The sequence below is a fragment of the Natrix helvetica genome, assembly GCF_964273705.1.
Source record: "Natrix helvetica genome assembly, chromosome: 4".
NCBI classification, from domain to species: Eukaryota; Metazoa; Chordata; class Lepidosauria; order Squamata; family Natricidae; genus Natrix; species Natrix helvetica.
This window is the reverse complement of record NC_138550.1, coordinates 78,730,412-78,749,970: the sequence shown is the minus strand read 5'-3', so window position 1 is coordinate 78,749,970 and position 19,559 is coordinate 78,730,412. Positions and strand designations below refer to the sequence as shown.

Genomic DNA, 19,559 nt, shown 5'->3' with positions numbered 1-19,559 from the left:
CACGTGCCATCCAAGCCAACTAAAACGGCAGAGCTTTTTGGAATGCTTCCCACAAGAAAGTTGGAAATACTATAGTACAGGGAAATATTATTCTCGGCCTAGATCTAGTGGCTCTACTTAAAAAGGGGGTATTTCCATTTATTTTTAGTTTTCTATGGTGTGCTGTGTATAAATCTGAACTCAAATCGGAGTCAGGAAGAAGGGTTTTAGTATGAGCTGAAGTTGGGGTCTCAAGGCATGTTCAAAAGCAGTTATGTGTATTGTGTCTCAGGTAAGCCCTTCAGCCAAGCTTTGTGGTTTGCCATGCTATCCTAACCATAAAATTGATACAGTGGGTGATAATTGTATTGGACATGCTAATATCCTGACCTAAACCTTAACGTTTCTTAACATGAAGCAGAACAGCTCAAAGATGGCAGTGTTAGCTGTTGAGAGGTGGGCAGTCATTGTAAGAGTGGTCCTGAAGTTTTTTTTTAAGGTTCTATTTAGCAACTGTAGGTTCACCCTGACCACGAGCATGTAGTGGCATACCTTATTTCTAAAATCCAATTGGTGACTTGTGTTTAAATATAATATAAATATTTTGACTTACGTGTAAACTTATTTAGGATGAATCAGTTATTAGTCTTTGATATGTTTAGCTGTGTATACACAAAGCTGAGTCAGAAACCCTAAGAAGTACACATTTTCCATTTTACATTTCCCTGGTTATGCACTATGCTTTAAGGTGATCTGCAGCAACTATATTTTGGGTTTGTGCAAAAAAAAATATGCTATAATTTAATTTGTGACAAGTATAGGTTACAAGGTCCACTGGTGAGGTGGTGCATGTGTTTAATAACAGTTGTTTTGGTTCTGTATATTTTGTAAATGCAGCTTTTAAGACAACCAAAAATGATGTGTCATTTATCACATGCCAATATTAAGAGATTACTTCAAGATTACAACCAACCTACTTACCCACCCATCTGTTATAATGCTGAAATCAGACAGCTGTTATTTGCATTTTAAAATAATTTAAATTTAAATGTGAAAATCCCAAAATGTAGTTTCGGCTTAGATAAGATTTCAACACACATCCAACTTCTTATGTAATTTCTTGGCCTTTTGGGTTGGTTTTCAGTTAAGATTTGCAATTGAAACAAAGTTGAAAATTAGTTGAATAATCATTTATAACCAATTAATAGTTTATTGATTATAACTGTAAAAAAAAATCCTCTCCTTTCAATATCTTATTTCAGCCTGTTTGTTTTTTCTTGTATTATTTATGCAGAACATCAGCAATTTTATAGAAATTAAATATTTTTTATTTTATAATCTGGTGGTTCATATTTCAAAATTATAAATTTTATAGTATTAAGAAATACACCAAAACTACAAAATATTTTCCCATTCTTTTAATTTGTATTCACATTCAAAATTAAGTTTACCAGAATCCAGTCAAATTAAAAAAATCCAACCAGGTTAAAATGCCCAGTGATGCCACAATGCATAATTAAAATCTTGAAAAGACCTAATTCTTATAAACAAACACAAAATTTATTTTAAGGAAATAAGTGTCTCACAATGGTAAACCATAAAAGCCATGATTATTTTGTTCCTTGGCATGGTTCAGTTCATAGCATTTTACAATTAAAAACAAAGACACATAATTCTACTTACTTGACAGTTACAAAAAAATTGCTCAAAGTGAGGTATTCCCTTTAGGAAATCACTGAAGAGTGTTGATACCAGATATAGTCAGACTGTATAAACTTAAAAGACACTGTACAAAAAAGAGGAATTATTTGAAAGGTTACTTCAGTAAAGACAATGAAGTGAAATATTTCAGCTTTGAAACTTGACTATACTTGTAATTCTGGATTGCACTGCAATGCCAACATGACATCATTAGCAACAGCTGATACATGGTCCTCATCCCAAACATTTGCTAACATAGCAAGTTCAGGGACATATTTTCCTATTTGGACTGTGGTTAATGATGTTTCTTATATAATAAAAACAATGTCTATATACATGTGCAAACCAGAAACTCAGCAAAAAAAACCATTTGTATCAGAAATGCATTGATCAGGATTCTTCATTTAATCATACAACGAATGCAAAGATACGTACTGCACAGAAAAACTGTTCCCCATTTTCTTTTTAAATAAAGGACTTCAGCAGTATTGACTGTCATATAGCATTTAACTAATGTTTGATTCTAACATGTTAGATCTCCTGTCAGATGTTACAGTTAATAGCTACTGCCATAGTAGCAACGGTTATTGGTCCAAATGTAAATTTACAGAAAAATTCTAAACATACCAATTCATGAAACTTAATGAGATTTAAGTGGATATTGGACTGAATCATTATTTGCCTTCAAGCAGTGATCCAAGTTAGGTACAGCGCAGTGGTGGGTTCCGGATCCCATTCCAACCAGTACGGTTGAAACGGGGCCAGCGGCATCCACATGGACGCGTGCAACACACGCATGTGTCTTAGCGCCTCCGCAAGCCTCCAGCTGCTCAGCATAGCATCACGCAGGTGCTGTATGCGTCATGCGCGTGCGCGTAAGCACCAAAGCCTTAAAAGACTGGTAAGGAGCTCAGGCGGGCGGGTCCTCCGGAGCACCGGACTGGAACGATATCTGGTGCTCCGGGCAGGCTCCAGTATGCCCATACCGGGGCGTACCACCTGCAACCCACCACTGGTATAGCCGTAACAAAGTAATCTCAAAATGTTTTGAGAAATTACTGATTTTAATTTTTTTAAAAAATCTATACATTTGGTTATTCTAGATCAGCGGTTCTCAACCTGAGGGTGGAACGACCCTTTCACAGGGGTCACCTAAGACCATCGGAAAGCACATATTTTCGATAGTCTTAGGAACCAAGACACCGCTCCTCTATAGTTGGGGGTCATCACAACAAGAGGAACTGTATTAAAGGGTCCCGGCATTGGGAAGGTTGAGAACCACTGTTCTAGATGTAAATGAGCCACTACATATTGATCTTGTCACAATTTAAAAGGGGTCTGTAACCCTGTAATGAATCAAAGTTTTATGCTGCTCTCAAACCACATTTCTCTCTATAATGAATATCATATGCATTATACAAAAACACGTGAAAGGTTCCCTTTAAAATGAGCTAAGCTGCTTTAATTTGGAAGATATATAGGGTTGTAAACAAATTTAGAAGACATTTGGGGTACAAAAAGAGTTGCCTATGTATATCTCCTAAATTATAAATTCCAAGATAGGAATTTACAAATTTATTGTGTAATCATTACTTTACAGTAATGGGCCTTAATTCTCTTAAAGGTATCATAGAAAGAAATAGTCACTAGAGGACATTTTTAATGAATGATAAGATTAAACCTATTGTAGCCCATTACTTGGGTAATCCCATCAATATAAGACAAGTTTGTTTTTTGAATTGGAAATTCAAAAGGTGCTAACTTCTTTTATATCTATGAAATTGCCACAAATAGTTTTTATACAAGGATATTTAAAACTTTATGTAATAGAGGAGCTACAAAGTATTAGGGAAATTATATGATATTCCATACTCAACAAGAAACTTGTACAAGTGGATTTATTTGAACTCTGAACTGGAGAAGACATTACTCCTTCAGACAGTTAATAGAGTTTACGTTAAGAAAAAGGCTGGTTCTAGATGATAAATAATCCCATGAGTGTTTTTGTATTACACCACGTGGATGGATTGCAGCCCCTAAGATAGGACTGAGTGGTTAATACTCAGAAGACAAAACCCCCCACTAAATTCAATAGGGGATTGAGTTAGACTTAATCGTGATAATCTTTCCAACAAGGGCTCCTAATAGCAAAGCCATAAAACCAATGTTTTGCAATAAACTGAGTATATACTAGCATTCTGCCTTACATTCTAGTTGGTGAGATGCAAACTGTATCAAGTCACTAGATTAGAGATCTGACTCCAGAGTGGTGTGAGAGAGTTTAGGGAGATTTTTTTCCTGGCAGTGTCAAGAGTAGACCTTGGGGAGAAAATGGATATGAAAGGAAAGAAGTGAAAGAATTGGAGATAAAAGTACAGTGACTGTAGGGGGGAAAAGTTATGAAAAATAATTAAAAAATAAATTGATCTCCAACATAATTTTTTGAAATACATTTCAGGAAAGTACAAACTGCTTGGAGCTGAATGAATTGGCTTATGAAATGCAACAAATGTGTAGAGTTACAATAGTGGGAAATATGTAAAAGGATATTTGGTCAAATGATACTGAGAGGCAGCTGTGATCTAATTTTTTTGAACAGATTTTTGCTAGTAGAATTAGGGTGTATTTCCTTGTGATTACCTCACAAGACTAACATCATCAGAATTAAGGAAGGTTTTTTAAAACAAAGTGAGCTTCATTTATCAGATTTATCTAATATTTATCATTTAATAGGCTGGTAGGAATCTCTGTAAAATTGTGGCATTTCATCATACAGATAATTTGCAATGAAAAGTGCATCTCTGAGAATTATAACTTGTGTTCAAGACCTTGTTTCTTATCCATGCCCTTGGTTTTTGCTGAGAGTGACAACTGGAATAAGATACCTCCACTACAACAGAATTGGGTGATGGGTATTTTAATCATATTTGCTAATCCCCTTCAAATCTATATAAAATTCAAGAGTTGAGGAACATTTGAAGATGTAATTCCAGTCTGTGAATATGGAGAAGTTAGTTACATTCAAGCTGGAGCCAGCTGGAGGACAATTAAAATGTCAGATGTTAGTTCTGTTTTGAAGGAGCCATATCCTAAGAACATAAAACTATTGCATGAGGGAAACTGCTAGTTACAGTATTGAAAGGTGACAATAATATATTAAAAAATCAGTAGTTTTAATAAGATTGGAAGAGTGATCAAAATCAAAGCAAAACTGATGCCATAATACCCAATTTTAATTTCTGGAACATGCTGAGAAAACATGGAACTGATGGAAATGAGAAAGAGGTATTCCCCCAAAGAAACTTGTTCATAAGATATCTAAGCTTTGATCTTGACTATCCTGAGGTAGGAGAGGGTCTTCATTCCAAATTTTTCTATTGTAAAGAGTAATCTGGAGAGCAATTAATAAACTCTTCCTCTGATACTTAGTTTTAGGATTGAGGAAGACCAAGAAGCATTTATGTGGCTCAGACAGGTGAATCTAGCAATGGTAGAAAGAAGGAAGCAGGCATGGAAAAGAACTCAAGGTAGAATCTCTACAGCACCCTTATTTTTTTCCTCCTACTTTTGTCCTGCTTAGTCTTGAGTGGGGCAGGTTTTTAGGAAGGCTTTGTCAATTTAATGAGCAATTCCTCTGTATAAGTAGCAATACAATAGAAGCCTGGTATTTCCTATGAAAGAGAGACTGCAATCGAAGAGGGAAAGGGGTGTTTAGACAGTTTCTGGGGCATAATAGGTTTTAAGTGGAGGAAGAAATGCCAGAATCTGCCATCTATATGCTTGTTCTCAAGGAAAATTCACAACCAAGACAAATGATTATCCTGAATCTGTCTGTTTGGCAATATTTACAAGAGTTTACTGTATCACCTTTCCCAAGATAGAAAAAGATTGATCGGAAGAGTGAATTTTCCTTCTACAACAATGGCACTTGTGGAATAGGATCGTCATGACCAAAAACAGATACTGGAAAGTCTGTCCTTGAGGGGGACAATAACATTTTGCACATGCTCCTTGCAAGGCAAAATAGAAATGGGAATACTAAATGGAAACAGAAAAGTATTTGGGATTCAGAGAAAAATCTGGGAGAGAAGTTAATTATTGTGGTTACAAAAATGTAATGAGGGGGTTTAGTGTGGATCTAGTCATGTGCGATGCTACAGAAAAAAACGGCATTCCTTTTTGAAATTTTATATCTCTTGGCTGCTTGGACAGGGTCTGCACGGATGCCTAACCCATAATATAAATCAGAGAGAGAATGCAATAAAACATCCCATATGGTGGAAAGCTTTCTGTGCCTTAATAGGAATCAACGGGAGGAGGAAGCAGAATGCAATCCTGATATTTATATCTCACTGTTAGTTGACTCTGAAGTACAGTAGATGATAGTTGTTCTCTGAATTTCTATTCAGATAATTGAGCTGGCACAAGTTCTGGGCCTTGGCATATTATTTTGTTTTTTCAAGCCCTTTAGTAAAATAGAGAAGCAAGAATAATACAAAATTTAGCAAGGGGATATCTTTTCTATCAGCCTTTTTGTTTTCCTACCATGGAACCTGACTCTTTTGAGTATATAATAAAGCATTCTGATAAACTTTGTAGCTCTCTCTACTGGAAATTCCTCAACCAAAACTTTCCTACATAATGCCTTCCCATTAATTCTGCTTACTACAGATTTTAAAAATTTAAGAGTTCCTCAATGTAAAAGGAGCTGCATTTCCTATTCAACTGTACTACTGTAGAATTCTTTCTTACATATAAGGAAGTGATGCTGGTGATAAATGTGGTGGCCTTCGTGAATTGCAAATGAGGCCTTTGACAAGAGGTTATTAAGTTATGGGTTCCTATAGGTCAGCTAGCTACGACCAATTATAAGACAATAATTTTGTTTTACCTGTCCCACCTAACAGCATTATTCTATACCAGAGTATTTATTTATCTTCCTCTTTCCTTTCTTGAAATTGGATCACACTGCTTTGGCAAGTTAAGAATCAACAACCAGAATCAACAATATATTCATTATTAAGAGAAATGTTTGAGAATAATGAATTACCACTATTTTCAAGATGAATGGAATTCTGAGATTGAGATTTCTTTAAAATCAGTATTTTGGTTTTAAGGAAAAACAGCACTTTCAATTACTGATACTTTGCAGAAACTGGTTTAACTCACTGAACAGAAGGGAGGCAGGACCAGACTTACAGATGTATTAGATTACTTCAGCTAAGAATCATTTATGCAAACAATCATCCATATCATCACAAAACTGTAATCTAGTTTGGCAAAGTGGGTAAAACAAAAGAATAAGCATCATTTTGTGGCTAAGTCCATAGTAATACTATTGAGCATAGCCTTCATCTGCATTATCCTTATCTAATTTTACCCAAATAATTTTAGAATAGAAGATATTATATATTTCAAATTCTAAATAGATTTCAGCTTTGAAAATCTCTGAGGAGGACTTGGGTTTTTTAAAAACCTCCTTCTCTATATGCTCTTCAAAAAAAGCATTATTAGCAAAATAAAAGCAACTTGATAGCAAGAGATCCATTCCTGCTACTATATGTAAAAACCTTTATGTTTTGAAACATTATGAAATCAAGCCACCCCTACATTAACATAGAAATGATAGCAGTAAATATAAAAATGTTGTGGCAATTATTTGCACAGTAGGACTCTATATTAATATAGTCATTATCCCACAGTCAGTGTAAAATCTATCAAAAGCTGCTCCCACTAAAAGTAGAAAGCCTGAAGTGATCACAGCAGCTCTATCAACCTAAAAGGAAAAAAAAATCTTTGGTCCCAAATTTGAAATGCATTAACCTACTAGTTTCAAAAAAGCTCTTTGCACAGATATTCAGATTTAAAAGAGGCAGTATTATCTTTATGCCAATTAATAGAATATTGTGACTAAACAGAACAGGCATATAAATAAGTCAGCAATCTCATTTCTTTAGAATATTTATTGAGTTACTTGGAAAAAAATAGCTGCTTTTGAATTCTGAAAAAAGAGAGCATCTCATATGGTTTCTGTGGCTACAAAATGGAAAGGTCAAGGACACAAGATACTTCTAACCACCAGTACTTAAAATTTATAGAGCTTTCTACATACATTCTATGTGCGGTGTCAACTTGCAGGTACCACACTGCCAGAAGAGCTGTATTAAAACATGTCTCAAAACAGAATTAGTTTTCTTAAAAAATATTTTTTTTAAAATTCTCCTTTATCTATGTGTGAGATATACTGTATATTGATGGGGCTTTTTTTTACTTCAATTAGTCTATGATTATATTAAAATCTAAATTTAGTTATTGCACCAAATTAAATGCTTGCATTAAAATGTTTTTGTGGATGTACATGTATAGAATAAACATTTATAATGCAAGCATCCAGAGTAGAAACAAAGTATTTTGTGGCTTAGAGATTAGAGAATTACCTTGGTAAAAGATTGTGATCAAATTCCTGGTAAATAAATAGAATTAGTGGGAAGAATAGTGATAAATGTATCCCATAGAGTAGATTAAGAGGGAAGGAAAATATGTTTTTTAGGACTAGATGAAAGCAATGTATATGTATTTTCTAGGATTTTGTAAACATATGAGCACATTAAAAAAGAAATTATATAATCTAAAAAGTTATTCAAAATTATACAATCCTATTGGTTATGGAACGAAAGAGAATCATAATTAAAATGTAATAAGCCAATAAATCAGCTTTTATGTAAAGTTGTAGTAAACAGTATTAACATTAGTGTTTTGAGAGAACCAGATCACTAGGATTTCACTAGACATAACTAGTGCAAAGTAACTTGAATTTGAGATCTTTTTAGTGTAAAATGCTTCATTTTGAGTTTGAAACAGTTGTTCTGACTCTGAAACAGGCCATTCTGACTTTATCACGCTTCCATTTTGAGACTGAAATTCATTTCTAGAATAGCTGAACAGCCCACTTCGAAACTGAAACAACTATTTCATATTAAACATTTTGCAAACCTGTAATTTTTCAGTGAAAAGTAGTTACAAAGTCAGGAATTATATTTAAAAAATCAGATTTAGTACCCAAAAAAATCTTTTTAGTCAAAATCATATAGCTAAAACTGGTAACCTGTAAACTATATGGTAATTATTAGCAATTTATAATACAGCAAGTTTATTTTATGCCTGTTCAATAGAAAATTTTATTCTGTGCAAAAAGCCATTGAAACTGCTTTTTAAATGACCCTTGTTTAATTATCATTGCCTAGAACACTCAAATGCAGCAGTGACAGAGAAGACAGGGAAATAGCAAGGCTGTGTGTATTCTATGATCCACCCAGAAATATAGAAGTTCTAATTTAAGTGCAGATTTTGCTATCCTGAGAATTTCAAACTTTAAAAAGGCATGTTTCTAGATCTTAAGGCTGAGAACGATCTGAATTTCCAATTGTCACAGGCAGTGTTTCTTAGGTCTGCATCCATTTTTTTTGCATTTGTTCACCTTCCTTTACCCATAAGCCAATCAACATGAAATACAGAAATATACCTAATTCATAGGATTGAGAGACGGACTTTGGAATTCAGCTTTTCTGAAGTATAAAATCTGCGTTTCTGTGCTAAAATCTGGGTTTTTAGCACAAAATGCACACAATCCTGATAACTTCCCTTATTCTTTTTGATATCAAGGTGGATTGAAAAGTTCAAAAAAGGTCATTTTACTAGGAAACACAATAAAAACAATTCCCTAGGTAAAAATATCTTTGCATACTTTCCCCCCTTTAGCTACCTACTAGATTACAATGAAAAAGGTGAAACTAAGCTTGCCTTGCTCTGAAGGCCATTGACAGTAGCGGTCAATGCCTTGTAAAAAAGGAAAGCAGAATCTGGCCCACAAAGAATTCCCTAAATAGGGATAACACTAATCACCGAAGTGCACTTGACACCATAGGAGCTACATTATTTTTTTTCACATGCACACTTTGTAGGACAGTTTGTACATGAAATCAAACAATGAATATAAATATGCAAGCATCTTGTTTTTAAGTATACAAATTAAAGTTTGTTTACATTCTTTACTTTCCAAGTTGCTGATGGAAAAAGTGATATTTCCAATAGGAAGCCAAAGATGCTCATTAATGCAGTAAAATATTCATACACGCCTTTCTCTTTTTCTTTCTTTCTTTCTCTCTCTCTCTCTTTCCTTCTTTCTCACACATCCACACATACAGCCTTCTCACATACTTCAGGATATATAGCTGCGTGACTTATGAAAAGCCCCAGATAGGACATACTCCTCTCACCACAAGAGGATGACAGAATTGTTAATATTAATTCATTTTTTTCTGTAGGGAATTTCTTCTATTTTCAGTAATTTGCGGGCTGAAATCTGCACAGAATCCATTAGGAGCAGGAGTTTCCAAATAACTTTTAGACTCCATTTGATCAGGATATAGATACTCTTCAGCAAAGTTTGGGAACATTTCAGTAAAATAAAGGAAATCATCTAGAAATGGAAAAAAGACAGTTTCAATAATTATTTTAATTAATAGGTAGCCGTTTTTGCTGTATTATAAGTCACATTAAAAGTATTGCGTATAATTTAGTTGAAGGAAAATTTAGTTATGCTTTATGCCTACTGAAATCAATGGCAACTAAGTTCATGGTGACTGATTTCAGTAGGTTTTGCATGGCTAAATTATGATTTATCTACCTTTAAGGAACATATTTAAGGTGGGTTGTTAACTTAATAATTGTTTAGTATTATAGAATATTTGGAGCAATACATTGTAGAGTGCATAATTATAACAGAACCTTGTAGAGATCATTATCATCATTCTGTAAGAACCAAAGTTAAAGAGCAACTAGTGTAATAGTACTTTTGAAACTATTTTTGTTTTCTGTGGTGTACATTGTTTCTCAATACTGATCCACAATATCCTCTGAGAAGATATATATAGAAACAGCACTATATTTCATCAAAGACAACTATCATTTCTACTGCTTATGAGATTTCAAATTTTCTCTTCTTGGACAGCTACTGCCTATCTCAAATTAGATTATGCACTCTAAGATTACATTATAGTTTGATGATTGCATGCTGCAGAAAAATGTGAAAAAATATATTAACAAACATTCAGCCATTATATGTATTCACTGTTGTTTATATTTCTAGCAAAAAATCCCCAAAATGCTCTGAATTCCATACAATGCAATTCAAAATCCCAATTTTCGCATTTCACCCCTATCATGCTTAAAGTAATTTTCAAAATCAGAGAGGTAAGAGAGTCTTCTGGACAGAGAGTATTCCGGACAGAGAGTCTTCCAGCAGCCGGCCCACCATAGAGAGCACTCCTAGAGCAGCTGATACTGGAAGACACGGCAGCCAGGTTTTGGATTTATGCTCGGAGCGTAGTGGCGGCGGCCGGGAGAGCTGTGCAAGGGCTTGGTGAGGCTGGGAGGCATGCATGCTGGGGGTGGAACAGGCGCTCGCGCAACCCCCCTCTCCAGCCAGGCAGAGCTTCATGCACTGACCTAGGGGGTATCCTGAATGTGCCAAGCCGCGGGAACTAGGGGGCGAGCAGAGCGCCATGTGGCTTGGCGCCTTAGTGACACCTCCTAAGTCAGTGAATGGCGCTCTGCCCGGCTGGAGAGGGGATTTGCCATGCGGCTGCTCGTGAGCGTGGTCACCTCATGGCTGCTTCGCACCTGAGGCTGTGCCCGGCTCTTCGGGAGTCTGCTCGCAACTACCCCCTCCGTCCAGGCAGAATGCCACTCCCCAACCTAGTGGTATCCCGAAGGTGGCAAGCAATGTGAGCGCCTTTCCCCCCCGGCTCCCACGGCTTGGCGCCTTTGGGATACCGCTATGTCGGTGAGCGGTGCTCTGCCTGGCCGGAGGGGGGGGTTATCCAGGGGTTTATTTTCGGGGGTGGGCTTATATTTTTGCCCACGCGAAAAATGTGGCAAGGCGTTAGTTTCGGGACAGGTCATATTTTCGGGGAAACACGGTATGTTAATTGTTCTAGCAGGGACTAGAATGACTTGTAACTAAGGGAGATATAGAGCAATCTAGGAAATGTGGTAGGATTGACTAGGAGTCACAGTACTGGTTTTGCAATATTAATTGTAGATTACATTACAGTACTGCCATAAATGATTCTCTCTCAAGAACACATCTTTATTTCATTGATATGGAATGTGGGCAATTAAAAGCAATGGGTAACACTGTCAAGTAGTTGAATTCCATCTTTTAATGTCAGTCAAAATGTAGTAAGGCTTCAATATGAATTACATCACACAGCATGCAGTGCAGTATATTTTGTGGGTTATCTATTTATTTACATGTTTGGCATGGGCATAAATAAGCAACCCACAGTCTATATAAACAAATAAAGCAACTGCAGTCTCCAAATGCAATTATTACAAAAGAAGGAATGAGTGTGGGGTTTGCTGCTGGTCTCTATTTAGAAGATTGCCTTGCCTGCTTTGATGGAGGCATTGTTTCCTCTGTTTGGATAGGTTTCATTTCCAGATGCCCTATCTGATTTCCATATACAAAAATCTATAAAAAATTGACTTACCATATGCAATTTCCCCTTTTTCTTTATCATCTATAGCTTTAAAAAGATTGGACACATTAAGGTCTGAAACACCCATGGCGCTCTTCAGGATGGAAGTTAACTCTTGTTCTGTTATACCACCAGTTTCTGATTGATACATCTGTAAAATATGGACACCTATTATTTGATGTTCCAGAAAAGAGCAATATTTATTACTAAATATGAGACACAAAATAAAATATTAAGTTTAATACCAGAAAACTATATATTTCATTTTATTTCCAAATATATAAGTTCTTTCTGCCCCTAGGTGGTGTGAAATTTTTCCTACCAATCAATATAAACTTCTAATTTTTTAAGTGAAAATATGCACTTTCTTTGCACTTAAAAAGGGCTGGTACTATTGACGAAGTACTGAGAGTCATCCCTTTCTATCACGCTTCCCATAGAGGCATGAGGTTTCTACAGCAGAGGTGCCAAACAGGCGGCCTGTGGGCTGGATGCATCATGGATAGGACACGACCACCCTGGCTCCACAAAGGCAATAAATGTCTTGATACGTTATGTGACACAATCAAGTTTGACACCTGTGAGCTAGACTGATGGAATAGAAACTGGAAATTGTTAGTCCAAATCTGCATTAGTTCTTAGTGAAGCATCAGACTACAGGGCCTTTCTCAAGCATATTTGAAGGTGTGCTGGGGGTTCCTTTCCCTCCATTCTCTTCCCAGCAGGCAGGCAAACAGCTACCACTAGGATGGGGAGGAAGCGAGGGACTGCAAGAACAGCTGGAGATTGTCACACAATGTTCCAAATGAGCATCACATGACTGCAGCTGCAAGCCAGCAGGGCTGAAGCAACCATTAACTTCCCCAAATTTCATTCCCTCAGAAGTTATATGTCCCAGATTTTGGACACATTCATTAAGTGAGCTCATTTGAAGTACCTTGTTTCAAAAATCATTGTCCTATGAGCAGTGACGTGCAGTCAGGTGAGGCAAGTGAGGCACAGCCGCACCTCTCATCATGAAAAAAAAAAACATGAGAGCTTGCTGTGAGGTTTTAGCACGCTCAGCCTCTCAGGCGACAGCTGAGGCGAGACTGAGCTAGCTGCTGATGACTGCTTAACTGTTAAAAAAAAGGCTCAAAAAAGCATCCCGGCCAGACGAGAGGGACTGCAGAGAGGGTCTCCTCGAGTCTAGGACAGCGAGTCATTCAATGGGAAAGTTGCCTCTTGGAAGGAATAACTCGCCTTGGCTCCCGCTTCGTCTCTCCTGCCTCTTCGCTTCTCCGTTCAGTCGTTGGGCGGCAGATCGAAAGCGAGGGATACATTCTCTCTCTCTCTCTCTCAAATGGCAAATCCGAGCAGCCGCTGCTGGGAGCCCATCACACACGTTCAGGTGGGGGGGGGGTTCTGAAGGCGTGCAAGAAAGCCCCCCCCATTGCCCGAATGTATGTGACGGGCTCCCAGCAGCGGCTACTCGGATTTGCCATTTGTGTGTATGTGTGTGTGTGTGTGTGTGTGTGAGAGAGAGAGAGAGTCTAGGACAGCGAGTCATTCAATGGGAAAGTTGCCTCTTGGAAGGAATAACCTGGCTTGGCTCCCGCTTTCGATCTGCCGCCCAACGACTGAACGGAGAAGCGAAGAGGCAGGAGAGACGAGGCAGGAGAGACAAAGTGGGAGCCAAGCCGGATCATTCCTTCCAAGAGGCAACTTTCCCATCGAATGACTCGCTGCTCTAGACTGTGGAGACCCTCTCTGCAGTCCCTCTCGTCTGGCCAGACTAGAGGGACTGCAGAGAGGGTCGCCTCGAGTCTAGGGCAGTGAGTCATTCGATGGGAAAGTTCCCTCTTCCTCCGCCCAGCCCTCCTTTGCTTAGGCTTCTTTGTCAAGAAGCGGCTTTTGGGGCTAATGGGAGAGGGAGAGGGAGAGAGAGAATCCCGTCCCATACGTTCGGGCAATGGGGGGGACTTTCTTGCATGAAGGCGTGCAAGAAAGCCCCCCCCCATTGCCCGAACGTATGTGACGGGATTCTCTCTCTCTCTCTCTCTCTCTCTCTCTCTCTCTCTCTCTCTCTCCCATTCACTCTCTCTCTCTCTCTTCACTCTCCTCTCCCATTAGCCCCAAAAGCCGCTTCTTGACAAAGAAGCCTAAGCAAAGGAGGGCTGGGCGGAGGAAGAGGGAACTTTCCCATCGAATGACTCGCTGCTCTAGACTGCGGAGACCCTCTCTGCAGTCCCTCTCGTCTGGCCAGACTAGAGGGACTGCAGAGAGGGTCGCCTCGAGTCTAGGGCAGTGAGTCATTCGATGGGAAAGTTCCCTCTTCCTCCGCCCAGCCCTCCTTTGCTTAGGCTTCTTTGTCAAGAAGCGGCTTTTGGGGCTAATGGGAGAGGGAGAGGGAGAGGGAGAGGGAGAGAGAGGGAGAGAGAGAGAGAGAGAATCCCGTCACATACGTTCGGGCAATGGGGGGGGCTTTCTTGCACGCCTTCATGCAAGAAAGCCCCCCCCATTGCCCGAACGTATGTGACGGGATTCACTCTCTCTCTCTCTCACACACACACAAACACAAAAATGGCAAATCCGAGTAGCTGCTGCTGGGAGCCCATCACATACATTTGGGCAATGGGGGGGGGGGGGCTTTCTTGCATACCTTCAGAAGCTTTCTGAAGGCGTGCAAGAAAGCCCCCCCCCATTGCCCGAACGTATGTGACGGGATTCACTCTCTCTCTCTCTCTCCCTCCCATTCACTCTCTCTCTCTCTTCACTCTCCTCTCCCATTAGCCCCAAAAGCCGCTTCTTGACAAAGAAGCCTAAGCAAAGGAGGGCTGGGCGGAGGAAGAGGGAACTTTCCCATCGAATGACTCACTGCCCTAGACTCGAGGCGACCCTCTTTGCAGTCCCTCTAGTCTGGCCCCCCCATTGCCCGAATGTATGTGACGGGCTCCCAACAGCGGCTGCTCGATTTGCCATTTTTGTGTGTGTGTGTGTGTGTGAGAGAGTGAGTGTATCCCTCCTTCCTTCGCTGGCGAGAGTGAGGGACTGCAGAGAGGGTCACCAAACCAATTTCGAAATCATTCTTTATTCCAAATGCACACAAAAAGTGTCCACGATCGGTGGAAAAGAGCACTAGGTAGCTGGAACGCAAACACGCATCTGTATTTTCCAGCTTTTCGTGCGCATTTGCAATAAAGAATGATTTCGAAATTGGTTTGGCGAGGCGGGCGGAGTTGCGGTTCTCAGTGGAAGCTGCGGGCAGCCGAGGCTCCGACAAGAGCGAGGTGCGTACGGCAGGGGCGGAAGGTAGCCCGCAGCTACCCCCTCCTCTCCTTCCTGTCGCTCTCGGCTGGAGCCAACCTCGCCGGCCCTTCCAGAGCCGGAGCGGGATGGAGCGAAGAAAAAGGGGCGGAAGCGCAAACAAGAGCTCGGGGCGACAAAGCGGACTTTTCCTTGTTGCACGCAAAACGCCGCTTTGGTGGGAAACCGCTCGCCGTTCTTGCGCGCCTCTCCAGCCACCGCCTTGGAAGTGAGTCGCGCGGATGGAGCTTTGGGGCTGAGGAGAGAGGCAGGGACGGAGGGAGTGGGGGGAGAGGAGCCGGCCCCTCACCCCCCCAGGCAATGGGGAAAGCTTTCCTGAAATGGGGGGGTATCGCGGGAAATAAAAAGGGCGCACGCTGGGGGGGGACGAAGGAGGCTTTGGCGCGCCTTAGAGGTGGGCGGGAAAGCAACGAAAGGGGCAGCGAGGGCGGGCGGTGGCTGCAGGCGGCAAGGCTTGAGCGGGGTGAAAGCGCAGCCCCTTACGTTGCTTTCCCATTCACCCCGCTCAAGCCTTGCCCGAGGGAGCTGGGGATCGGGCTTTGGGTTGGTGGGAGACCTTGAAGGAGTGGGGGGGGAAGGGACTGGCGCCGGTGGAGGAAGCAATGCTACACGGATCAGTGCACTCCGCGGTCCTCTTAATGTTCACTCAGGAAGGCGGAGAATGGGACCACATGTGCTGCACACGTGGTCCCATTCCCCGCCTTCCTGATGACGTCACCAGCCTCCCCAGCCATAACCCTCACCGCACGTCACTGCCTATGAGGCATTATTTTGCTCAGTTAAAGATTATGGGAATAAGTATTTTAGTAGTGTATAGATCAGTGATGGCAAACCTATGGCACGCGTGCCACCTATGGCACGCGTGCCACAGGTGGCACGCAGAGCCATTTGTCAGGGCACGCGAGGTGCTGCACATGCACGCTGGCCAGATGAGTTCACCGTTTTCAAAAGCCATTTTTCGCCCTCCCCAGGCTCCAGTGCCTGAGGAGGGCAAAAAGAGCCTCCCCCCCCCGGAGGCCCTCCAGAGGCTTCCCTGAAGCCTTCGGAATGCTTAAAACAACCCTCCAAGCAAACCAGAAATGACTTCCAGTTTGCTCGGAGGATCGTTTTGAGCGCTCCGAAGGCTTCAGGGACCGTCCCTGACACCTTCGGAGTGCTTAAAACGACCCTCCGAGCAAACCGGAACTTCCGGTTTGCTCGTAGGGTCGTTTTAAGCGTTCCGAAGGCTCCAGGGAAGCCTCCGGATGCTCCCTGAAGCCTCCAGGGGGGGACGTGGGAGGCTCTTTTTGCACTCCCCAGGCTCCTGTAAAGCCTCTGGAACCTGGGGAGGGTGAAAAAAGCATGTAAAAATCACGCCTGTTGTGAGTGCATGCGCACTGGGGGGGTGTCGCACATTGCATTATGGGTGCGGCATGCCCGCACATGATCCCCTTGCGCTCCCCCCACTTGTGGCACTCAAGCCAAAAAAGGTTTGCCATCGCTGGTATAGATTAATGAAGCAATCAGGAAATTGTGCCTTAGTTACATGCACAAGAAAAAAAATTTATTGCATTGTTGATTCTGCCTTCAGGACAACTAAGCTTAGCCTTTATGATGCAACTAAACATAGGCAGATGCCAGAGCTAGCCAGTGCAGAATCACCAAGAGCATTCTGTTCCATTAGAAAAAATGCTCTGAGAGCCTTGTATACGGTTCTTTGAAGCCTTCAACAATCAAACGAAGACACACCTTCTCTACTGTCCCACAAGGTTAGAGTCATGGATTATGCAGAAAAGAAAAGGGAGATCAGGGGAACCTCAAAAGGATTGACCAAAATGTAAAATAATCCTCTCTTTTAAGAAGGTATTGGAAACACATTTCCAAAATTAAGCTAGATTGCTATCAATGAAGAAGAAGAAAAGATGGAGCCAAGAGCCTCAGTATTAACTGAAAAAATCTAGAGTCTGCTTTGAATAGATGGTAGGAAGTCACAATACAGGTAGTCTTCAAGTTGTGACTGTAATAGTGCGTGTCCATTATGGTTGGAAGTTGGGAGGACAGTTAAGTGAACCGCTTCCTTTAACAACCTTCCTTATCCCTGCTCTGCATTAATTAAACAAACATCCATGTCATTAAGTGGACCATGGGATACCTCAAGTTGGGGGAGATCCTGGGGGGGCACCTGCTTTGGGCCTCTCAAGGCTTCCGCCCCCCCCAGATACCACATGCTCTGTTTCCTGCCCTTCTGCTTTACTGAGGAAAATAAAATCAAGAGCATTATTTTTTACTTAGAAACAGATAACCATGTGAGTGATTGTGCCATGTGACCCAACAACGCAGTGGACTGTCCTCCTTCTCCACTCAAGACTTCCTCAGCTCTGGAAGTCTTCAAAAGTTAAGCGAGAAATTGGTGACGTGGGGTGGGGAGGAGTGTGTGGAATCCATTTGGGTCGCAAAGCAGGCTCAGTGCCTGTGGGAACCTGATGAGGCAGGATGGGGGGCAAATAGTCAGGGGCATGCATTGCAATGTCTCTGTGGTCCATTTCAAGGGTGAACAACTGCAGAGGTGCTGCTCCAAATTTAACTTCAGGACTGGGCTTCCGATCATATTTTGAGGGTGGGGATCTGTCATAACTTAAGTCGCTAAATGATCAATTGTAAGTTAAGGACTATCCGTTTTTAAGTCCTTGCAACTACCATTCTTATAACAAAAAAACAAGAGGAAGTAAGGATGTAACATGTAAGAGCAGATGAATCTTCAATTCATATATAAAAAAACAGAACTTCTCAACATTTTTGAAATGGCTCACAGTTGAAAGTATAAAATGACCTAATAAATGCTCTTTTTGAGTTCCTTATTTTTTTATTTCACAGCTACTCTGTAATGTCTATCTCAAAAGTAATCAGCTAGCAAACTATAATATGAAACATTGCGTGTGGCATTTCACGTATGATGTCAACTCATATACTCCTTGGTACTACATTTATTTAATGCATATTTAAAGCAGACATACAAACAATAGGTAGCATACCTATTAACTGGATTCTGTTGGCCTCTACTCATGCAAACGTTTGTTCTGTAATGTTGACAAAGTTGTGCTACTTAGTGGGAACTCCCTGCCACATGCTAACCTGTCCCAGGAGGTCTCTGTTTTTGTTGTGATACAGCATCATTTAAATAACGGACCATAATAAGGATCAGATGGAAAGAGCGATAAAAGCAAGTGGATGGGTACACATTAGCAGATATGTTATAAAGGCATATTTCCTGACAAAAGGCTTATAGATGTAAAATCTGCTCTGGTAAAATAGATTATGAATATGAGAGAAAAAAGGGTAGGTGTGCTAACTGAAAAAACCAGGGCAATAAATACTATGTGGAAACTGGTAATCCTACTCAAGACTAATTATTACACAAAAACAATAAAATGCTTTGTATTTCACTAAAGTATCTAGCATAGCCCTGTGCACTAGCTTTGGATTCATGGATCAGCTATGTCTGGAAATTTACCATTTTTAATTTTTGACGGGGTTGCACTTTTTGGATGGAATAGTATACATTTGAGTTTCCTCCTGGATTTATGATTCTTCTTTGAAGATCACGTGGCAGCCATGACCAAGAAGGCTTTTGCAGAGATTCCTCTTTTATGGCATTTTTGGCTTTTTCTGAATTGCTTATAGTCACTTCTTATTTGGATTACTGCAATGTGTTTTATGTGGCTAGAAAACCACTGAGAAAAAATAGCTGATTCACAATATAGTTCCATGAGTAGTTATATGACACCATGTTACATCTCTACTGCGCAAACTACTTGATTTTTGAGATAATCAAATTCATAAGCAAACATCTACAAAGAGAGAAGTGTTAGTCTGCCAGGTAAACAAATAGTAAGAGTATGTAAAGAAGCAGGGAGATGCCAAAATGCACTTCTCAAAATCTGAAAATTAAGCAAACACCAGAAGCTCAGGAGATAAAGAGAAGGCAATTCAGAGATATAAGGCAGTAGAGATTACAAGCCAATATCCTAGTTAATGGGGCTACAAAGCACCGGA

At 40.4% G+C, this 19,559-nt stretch overlaps 1 protein-coding gene across 2 annotated transcripts in view; it reads right to left on the bottom strand.

The window, feature by feature from the left end:
• Positions 1-1,382: 1,382 nt before the first annotated feature.
• LPCAT1 (lysophosphatidylcholine acyltransferase 1) overlaps positions 1,383-19,559 on the bottom strand; it is a 67,584-nt gene continuing 49,407 nt past the window's right edge. For both annotated transcript variants that reach the window (XM_081950914.1, XM_081950915.1), the window contains exons 13-14: positions 12,234-12,372; positions 1,383-10,159 (exon numbers count right to left, since the gene is read on the bottom strand). In XM_081950914.1, the coding sequence (XP_081807040.1) occupies positions 9,984-10,159; positions 12,234-12,372 (315 nt within the window). In that variant the 3' untranslated portion in view covers positions 1,383-9,983. The remainder of the gene's footprint in view (positions 10,160-12,233; positions 12,373-19,559) is intronic.